Source organism: Rattus rattus, chromosome 9 (genome assembly GCF_011064425.1).
Source record: "Rattus rattus isolate New Zealand chromosome 9, Rrattus_CSIRO_v1, whole genome shotgun sequence".
Lineage (NCBI taxonomy): Eukaryota > Metazoa > Chordata > Mammalia > Rodentia > Muridae > Rattus > Rattus rattus.
In genome coordinates this window covers 36,179,531-36,188,929 of record NC_046162.1, presented here as the reverse complement: position 1 = coordinate 36,188,929, position 9,399 = coordinate 36,179,531, and the positions used below count along the sequence as shown (strand labels likewise).

The 9,399-nt window shown below is 42.7% G+C and overlaps 1 protein-coding gene across 1 annotated transcript in view; it reads left to right on the top strand.

Annotated features, from left to right (window-relative positions):
* Positions 1-329: 329 nt before the first annotated feature.
* The window catches only part of Rad50 (RAD50 double strand break repair protein), a 52,437-nt gene continuing 43,367 nt past the window's right edge, over positions 330-9,399 (top strand). Inside the window, exons 1-5 of the mRNA XM_032912300.1 lie at positions 330-746; positions 1,603-1,686; positions 4,835-4,986; positions 7,091-7,276; positions 7,888-8,092. Coding sequence (XP_032768191.1) covers positions 618-746; positions 1,603-1,686; positions 4,835-4,986; positions 7,091-7,276; positions 7,888-8,092 — 756 coding nt within the window. The 5' untranslated portion in view covers positions 330-617. The remainder of the gene's footprint in view (positions 747-1,602; positions 1,687-4,834; positions 4,987-7,090; positions 7,277-7,887; positions 8,093-9,399) is intronic.

The window sequence follows — 9,399 nt, the reverse complement described above, 5'->3', positions numbered from 1 at the left end:
TAACAAACCATTTACTGGGTTTCTGAATGCACCCCAGCCCACCCATTCTTGCAGTCCAGGGATCCAAATGTGGATAGAAAAGTCTGGTCTTCGCTACTTAAAGTTATGCTTTTCAGACGGGCTAGGAGGCTCTGTAATAGCGACATTCGGAAGAGTGAGGCAGGAGAACTGCAAGTTGGAGCTACAGAGCTAGAACCGGTCTCAAAACACCAAAGCAAACAGTGATGCTTGCCCCGCCCAACTTTAAAGAACAGCAGCTGGTCGACCTGCTCCGTACCTTAGGACTCCCACTTCCCGGCATGCCTCGGGCGTGCGAGAGGCGTGGACAAGTACGCGCCCGCCCCCACGTGACCCCCAGGTCAACTGAGGCGGGAATCTGCGAGCTTGCGGTTGCTGGCTGGCTTCGTTTCTTTTGGGTGTGCGGTCCTGAACCGGCCTGTGCCCTCCCGGGAAACAGAAGCCCGCGGTACCGGAAGTGTTCTCGCCGCCGGAGCTCCCACTCGCAGCTCCGGTTCGGAACTTTCGGGTCCTTTCGTGGCGTTCCTTCCCGGCTTGCCCAGCTTCCGCTTCGAGGTTAAACTGGTCCCTGGCAGTGAGATAAGAAGCGTGGTGCAAACATGTCCCGGATCGAAAAGATGAGCATTCTGGGCGTGCGAAGTTTTGGGATAGAGGATAAAGATAAGCAAATTATCTCTTTCTTCAGCCCCCTCACAATTTTGGTTGGACCCAATGGGGCGGGGAAGACGGTAAGTCCTGAGGCGAGGGCCCCAAAAGATGTTTAGGGTGTCGCCTTGTGTGGTGCGTGGGCCTCGGGGACTTCAGCTGGCCTGACCCAATCTCTCGGAATGTCGGAAGCCCACGCTTGCGCTCCGCCCTAGTCATCCACTTCATCCACTTCCCGGGGAAAGCCGCCTGCGCCCCTGCTTCCCAGCCCCGCCCCCTTGTCCCGAAGCCTAACAGTCACTCCTCACCTGTTCCCAACTGGATTCCCCATCACCTCCCCCTAAAAAGGGTTTTAATGAGAAATAGGTAACCTAGAGTTGCAAAACATATCTAGTGGTAAAACAGAACGAATGAAAAAAATGCCTTATTGTGAACATGAAGTTGATGGAGTAACCCTTACACTGGAAAATTTTGTTACTTCCGAAAACTTGGGCTGTGCGTGGTGACACACTCCTTTAATCCTAGATTGGCAGAGGCACACCCATTTCTGTGAGTTTGAGGCCAGCCAGTTTGGTCTACATAATGAGTTGCAAGGTAGCCAGAAATACCAAGTTGGGTATTGAATACCAGGAGGTGGACCATTTATGTGGAAATGTTACTTGACATTGTACCAGGTACATCCTTAGCCTTAGTCTCCTGGAAGGAAGACATAATGAAGTGCTTATATATATATATTAGCTGCATGTATGCATATTTTTGTTCTTTATTTTGGACACAGCATCCCACGTAGCTTAGGCTTGACCTGGAACTTCTGATTTTCTTGACCACCCTTCTAAGTGGCTAAAATGGTAGGCATGCACCTCCACACCTGGCTGCGAATTGATATTTGTCATAAGCTACTGTGGTTCTCATAACTAACACAACTTTGTATTTCTTTAGACCATCATTGAATGTCTAAAGTATATTTGTACTGGAGATTTCCCTCCTGGAACCAAAGGAAATACATTTGTTCATGATCCCAAGGTAATGGTGTCTGTGAAGCTTTGTATCTTAAAAATTACATTTTTATAATTCTAAAAGTACTAGTTGCTTATCGTAGAGGACCTAAGAGTGGAAAGTGTGCAAAGAAGCTTATCTACAGTGGAAACACCCAGTGATAACTACTGTTGTTATTTTTATTTTTTTTTTTTTTATTTTTTTTTCCGGGGCTGGGGACCGAAGCACTCTACCACTGAGCCAAATCCCCAACCCCGTTATTTTTATTTTTTAATGGGCTGTTTTACCCAGCAGAGATCGTAGTCAGGGGTTTTCCCACTAAGCAATGCCATACAGCAACGTGAGGTTATTAAAACGTTATAGGGCTGGCAAACTCAGGGAAATGCACTGGGAAGGCAGAAGGGGAGAATGGACTCCACAGGTTGTTCTCTGACCATGTGCTCATGCACAAACATGCACACACACAGACACGCACTAATAATAAAAGGGAAGTTTTGAGGAAAAAAAAGAAGCAAAACCCACTATAATGAATTCTTATTCTTGGTGTGTGGGATGTTTCAGTCTTATAGACTTTTTTTTTTAATTTAGCTGAAGTCTTTTTAGTTGGAATCTGTGATGCTATATAAATATCATTAATAGTTGCAGTATTATTTGCGTTAGATTGCTTTTAGCTTTTCACTATAGTCTACCATGATGAAAACCTTTGGGAAGCACTGCTTGGAATTCAGTGTTTTTACTACAGGTGTGTATACAGCACATTAAGTTTGCCTTATGGGTTTTTCTTGTTGCATTTTTATATACAAGAATGTGAATTTATTTAGTGCTACTAAATCCCAGTAAGGTGTTCATTGTTAAATTCTTTTTTTTTACTGGATATTTCTTTATTTATATTTCAAATGTTATCCCCTTTCCTGGTTTCCCACCCGTAAGTCCCCATTCCATCCCCCTGCCCCTTTCTTCTATGAGGGTGTTCCCCCTCCACAACCACCCTCTCTCCCCACCTCCCTGCCCTTATTGTTAAATTCTTTTTGCGCTTGTAAGACCATGTCTTTGTGTATCTATAATTACACTTACATATTTATATTTTAGTGTATCAGAATTTTATTTATTATACAAATTAAATAGGTGGTGTGCTGTGCATCTGTTAATACATATACACACTTGCCGTTTTTACTTTCTGTTAATATTTAATTGAGTTTATGTCCTGCAGGGTTTTGTTATTTGCTTTAATACGAAAAGTCTCACTGTATAGCCCTGGCTGACCTGAGACTAGCTGTGTGAACCAAGCTGACCCTGAATTTTACAGAGATTAACTTGCTTCTGCCTCCAGCCCTAGTTTATTTATCCTGGTTACCTGTACGTCATTTAAGTAGCATCATTAAATGTGACTTTAAACGTTTATGTAAGCTTGGGATGCTGCCACATGCCGGTAATCCAGCAGTCTAGGAATAGAGGCCCGAGGCTCAGGAGATCAAGGCCAGACGAGGCTACATGAGATCCTGTCTCAAACGAACAAAGCCAACTGGTCATGTTTTTGACAAGATGACACAACCCTAGACATACCTGGGAATGAGGGAATGAGGAATTGCCTCCATCGGGTTGAGCATAAGTTAGGAGTAGCTCCCCACACTCACGTCCGAGTTTAGTAAGCTAGAGATATGATCAGCCACATATTTTTTTATGCCAAAACCTGTGGATTGGCCTTAATTGATTTCTTTATCTTACCGCATTTCAATTCATAAGCCAGCCTTTGCTACCCCTTAAAATGGATCCAACATTTGTCCTGTCCGTTCCATTAGCACCACTGCTTTGATGCCACCACCAACTGTAACTTGAGCACTCAGTGATCCCCTAAGGTTTTTGTTGTTTTTTTTTTTTTTTTTTGGTTTGTTTGTTTGTTTTTGCCTGCACTCTTGAAGTGTTCTCCAGACCAGCCAGAATTACATAGAGAGACCCAGTCTCAAAAACAAACACAATTTTTTTTCTTTTGCATAGCAAACAACACCCCCACCTCCCCTGTATTTATTCAAGAGGAAGCTAATTGCTTGAAGTCTGGGACGATTTCCATTCAGCGTCAGTAGGGTGCAGAGTCCATGAAATGAAAACACGCTGAGTGTATCAAGAACTCAGAGGAGCAAAGTAGTAAAGGGAGAACTAGAAAGCCCAGTCAAAGTTTGAAGACACTAGGTTTGGTGGGGCCTCAAATGCTAGTGCCTTCCTGCTGACCCGTATCCTCCACCAGTTGTTAATCCAAAGAGACAGAAGATTTTGAGCAGAGAAAACACACCATCCGAGTTATGCTTTAAGGAGTCAGGCTTGCTGACAGAAGACTGTAAGTGACAAAGGTAGGTGGCAGAGACTGAGAGGCCTGTGACAGACTGGTAAGATGTATTGGTGGCTTTGTTAAAGTAGTAGAATCAGTGATACTTAGATTTGGGATTTGACCTGAGGGCAGAGCCAGTGGATGAGCCGATGTTCTGCATGATGATGTAGAGAGAAGCAGAAGCATGAGTGTGGCTTCAGGGTTTCTCCTTGAACAAGTTATTAAAAAAAACAAAAAGAAAATTAGGAATTTCTGATAGGCATATAGTTTAGTGCAATTACTATTTAAAGCCTCCAGATCAAATAGGAAGTGGATGGGGCTTCTAGGCCCGAAGCTAGAGTACTGAGCTAATGTGTTTATACATCAGGAAGAGGAGCATGCCGCCAGCTTCACTATGTTAAGTGATAGGGTGTTTGGGTATATGAAGCCATTCACTGCCCTTGACAAAACCAGCTTCAGTGATCAGGAAATCAGTTGTTATTTTATGATTCTTTTTTCTGTAAGAGGATAATAGCTAGGAGTTTTTCTTGATAAGGGAGGGCTTTTGTTAGACATTGTTATTAGTGCTTATAAGAGTAGGAATACGACAATGTACAGGCCAGTGACAATGACTGGCCAGAGGGCAGTGAACACCGAACAGAGGGGGCTGCAAAAAACTGCATGATTTTGAAAAAAAAATCAGTTAGGCTGTATACTTCCCATATTTTGAAATTCATATAAAAGTGGCTCATTTTGAATGAGAACTTTTAGTGGCATCCCCCTCAATTTTGGATAAGCAAGGTTGTCAGTGCTCTTTCTGATAAAAACAGGCTGATGCTGCTTACAATAGTGTTTTTCTGTTTCCCATCAAAGGTTGCTCAAGAAACAGATGTGCGTGCCCAAATTCGCCTGCAGTTTCGTGATGTCAATGGAGAGATGGTACTTGTGCAGAGGTCTATGCTTTGCAGTCAGAAAAGTAAAAAAACCGAATTTAAAACCCTGGAAGGAGTCATTACTAGAATAAAGTAGGTACTCACTTTGGACTTGGAGAGGTGCTCACACTGGTCTCAGGGCCTGAAAGCCTTTCTGTAACTGTCACTTTATTTTAGGGGAGTGTATTAACTTTCTTTCAGTAGAACTTTGTTTTCCTTTTTGAGACAAGAGCTCATACTTTTTAGCTCAGCCTGGCTTGGAACTCACTGTGTAGCCCAGGCTGGCCTCAAACTCATATGAATGCCCCTGCCTCAACCTCTTCAGTCCTGGGGTTACAGGTTTATATCTTCACATTTGACCTCAGACTTGGTGTGTGTTTGTTCCTTCCTTCCTTCCTTCCTGCCTTCCTTCTTTCATCTTTCCTTCCTTTCCTTGTTTGTATGTTTTGTTTGTTTATCTATTTGTTTTGGGGCATGGTTTCTCTGTCTAGCCCTGGTTGTCCTGGAACTCACTCTGTAGACTAGACTGGTCTCAAACCCAGAGATCCACCTGCCTCTGCCTCTCAAGTGCAGGGATTAAAGGCATGCACTTGCAAGGCAAGCACTCTACCACTGAGCTAAATCCCCAACCCCTGTTTTGTTTTTTGAGATAAGGATCTCATGTAGTCTAGATTGGTCCCAAACTTCCTGTGTAGCCAAGGATGACTTCCTGATCTTCCTGTTTCCACCTCCCAAGAAAACCTTATAGGTATGCACCACTACATCTAGCAAACTTTGTGACAGCCCAGGCTGGCCTCCTACTCAAAACAGTCCACCTGCATCAACCTCCTCAAAGCTAGGATCTAAGTGTGAGCCACCCAGCGGCTCACCTACTTGGACTTTTAAATATACTAGTTTGCAACAGTTATACATAATTGTACTGATTGTCAGTATAGACGGGAAAGGTGAAGGATCAGAAACACATAGTGGGGTTCATCACTTCTCAGCCTTTTGTCTGAGATCACGTGTAGATAATTGTTATTGGGGCTAGGGAGACGGCTCTGGTTCACAGTGCTTGCATTCTCAGAGGACCTAAATTAGGTTCTCAGCATCTGCATCAGGATCACCTGCTTCTTAAAATCCCCTTACTTCAGCTGCAGAGGATCTGATACCGTCTGCTGGCAGCCAAGTTCCTGCACTCTAGCTGGTTTAAATTAATCATTTAGAAGTCTAAATGTGGAGACTAGGAAGATGCTTGCAAACAAGTGTAAGGACCCAAGTTTGATTCTCAGCACCTATGTAAAGGTCAGATGAGGTCATGTGTGGCTGTAATTCCAGCTCTGGGGAAACAGACAGGAAAATCTTGGGATTCTCAGTCAGCTGAATCAATGAACTCCAGATTTAGTAGAGAGACCATGTCTAAGAAGAAAGGTGGGAATTGAGAAAGACACCTTGCATTGTCTTCTGGCCCCCACACAAATGTGTGCCCATATATACATTAGACCACATGGACCAGAAAACATACTACTATATTAGTTTTCATTCTTGCTTTCTTTCTTGAACTACCTGTTTTACATAACCTTCTCATCAGTGACCTTTTTGACCACAGAAGGGTTGGCTTTTGTCCTCCCTGTTGCATGTGTTTGAAGAAGCCAGAGTTCAGCTTTGCTTTGGGTATGGTTCTTCAGGAGCCATTCACCTTGTGTTTTGGGACATTGTCATTTATTGACCCGGAGCTTGCCAATTCAGTGAGTCTGATGGCTTGTGAGTCCCAGGAGTTCTCCTGTCTCTGCTTCTTCAGCACCGAGATTACAAATGAGCCTTCTTCCATGGGTGCTAGGTGGCAAACACTTCACTATTCACTGCCTTCCTAGCACTAAGTTTTCTTAGCATGAGGAGGCGATTTTAATGAGCCATGGAAAGGGCAGTTTTGTTTTGTACAGACTGGCGTGGGCTGAGTATGCGACTCAATTGGTAGAGTGCTTGCCTAATGTACAGTGGTCAGTGAGATCCTGAGCACTTCATAGACTGGGGGTGGCAGACCCTTGAAATCCTAGCACTTAGGAGTCAGGATAGGACAGTCAGAAGCTCAAGGTCATTCCTGGTTGCATAGTGAGTCTGAGGTGAGCTTCACATAGATGAACTGGAAGACTGAACAACACAGTTGGTGCCTCTGCAGGCTCCTTTTACTAACAGCCTTGATTCTCACTTTCTGTAGGCACGGTGAAAAAGTCAGTCTCAGCTCCAAATGTGCAGAAATCGACCGAGAAATGATAAGTTGTCTTGGGGTTTCCAAGTCTGTGCTAAACAATGTTATTTTCTGCCACCAAGAAGACTCAAATTGGCCTCTAAGTGAAGGAAAGGCTCTGAAGCAGAAATTTGATGAGATTTTTTCAGCAACAAGGTTTGTAAGTGTGCTGCTGACGCTGCGAGGTTGTGTAGTCTTGTTTTATTTTGGGAGGCTGTGCTTGAGCCAGGTCCTGTGCCAAGAACCTGGGCTTCACCAAGTTAGTTACTCCTCCAGTCTGGGCCATGTTGTTTCTGTTGGTTTTTTTTTTTTTTTTGTTCTTTTTTTTGTTCTTTTTTTTTGGAGCTGGGGACCAACCAGGGCCTTGCGGCTTCCCTAGGCAAGCTCTACCACTGAGCTAAATCCCCAACCCTGTTTCTGTTGGTTTTATTGGCCAGGCTGCCCTCGAACTTCTGTGTTCATCTAGCATCTGGAACATTAGGTGACCACCACTGTGGCCAACTCGATGCTGTTTTATAAAAAAATAAAAAGCAAAGAGGGTCAGCACGCACTACTCCACCAGGTGGCAACCATTAGGTACATTTCCTTTCCGTTTTCTTGTGGCTGAAAATTTGTCTGAGAGGAAATATGTAAATTTTTTTCACTTAGTTCTGATGTGATAAACTTTTTCCAGGTCATTAACTCTAAATGTAATATTAATGTTTGCATAATATTCTACTGTAATTTACTTAGCCAGAAATTTTACCTTTTTTTCCATATCTTCAAAGGTATATTAAAGCCCTAGATACGCTTCGACAGGTACGACAGACACAAGGTCAGAAAGTAAAAGAATGTCAAACAGAATTGAAATATCTGAGGCAAAATAAGGAGAAAGCTTGTGAGATCCGAGATCAGATCACTAGTAAGGAAGCCCAGTTAGCATCTTCACGGGAAATTGTCAAAGCCTATGAGAATGAGCTTGAGCCGTTGAAGGTAACTGAATCTTTTTTAATGGGCAAATTAAAACTGTATGTTTATAATATGTACTATGATTTAATGTAAGTATTTGCTATAGGGATGAGTAAAGCCAGCTAATTAACATTTTCGTTGTTATACCTCTTTTGTGTGGGAAGAGTACCTAAAATCTATTTTCTCAGCAATTCATAAGTATACAATTTACAAGTACACAAATGTAATTAGTTACTAGTTACATTTACCATGGTGTGCACTAGCTGTTACCTAGCATACAAAGAAGAAATCCCCTTTGTCACTGTTCTAGCATTTACCCCTAAAGTACTTGTTTGTTTGGTTTTTCAAGAATGTTTTTCAGTGTAGCGCTGGCTATCCTGTGTAGACCGGACTGGCCTGGAACTCAGGGACCCATATGCCTTTGCCTCCTGAGTGCTGGGATTAAGAGTGTGTCGTGTGTCACTATTTCCCAGCCTAATTACCTTTAAAAAAAAACATTTATTTTTATTTTATTTTTAAAAACATTGTTTTGCCTGCATGTCTGACTGCACCATGTACATGCAGTGCTTATGAAAGCCAGAAAAGGGCATCTGATTCCCTAGACCTGGCGTCACAAACTGTAAGTCACTATGTGAGTGGAGCTACTCTTAACCACTAAGCCATGTCTCCATCCCTATAAAGTACCCTGTTTTTATATGAACTTTGAGAGCATGTATATTTCTTTAAAATTATGAGATACTAAGTTTGACTGAAGTCTTAGGTCTGCATTTGATGGTCAGTCTTTTTTATTAGTTATTTTGTCTTTTCAATAAAGGCTCTTTCTGTGTATCCCTGGCTGTCCTATAGGCCAGGCTAGCCATTACAGGCTGCTATGCTCTATGCTCTGATTCTCAGTGCTGGGCCTAAAGGTGTGTGCTTAGACAGTTGGTCTTTACCTTGCCCGGAGAGGTTGGATTTGAGTGAGTGATTGGCACAGGTCCTAGCTGTCGAGCACTGCTGTAGCTAGACTTGACTTTACAGTTGTTTTTCTCTTTTGAAATTTTGAAATTGACAGGTCTTTGTAGAGAATTTTTATAATTTTAAGGGCATTCTTGACATTGTACAAAATTTGGAATTCATCCATATATATGTAAATTAGTATAGTTTTCTAAACCGTGTGTTGTTGTTTTAACCAGCTTACAAATTAGCAGGTTTTCTTAAAGCATTTCCTGCGTACTTGGTTTTGGTTGTTTCTTGTTCCTACCTTCTGGGCTTTATATATGTATCTCTGAGGCGGGACCTAGCCATTTGCCCAGGCTGACCTTAGAATCCTAGTCTAGGATCAAGGGATC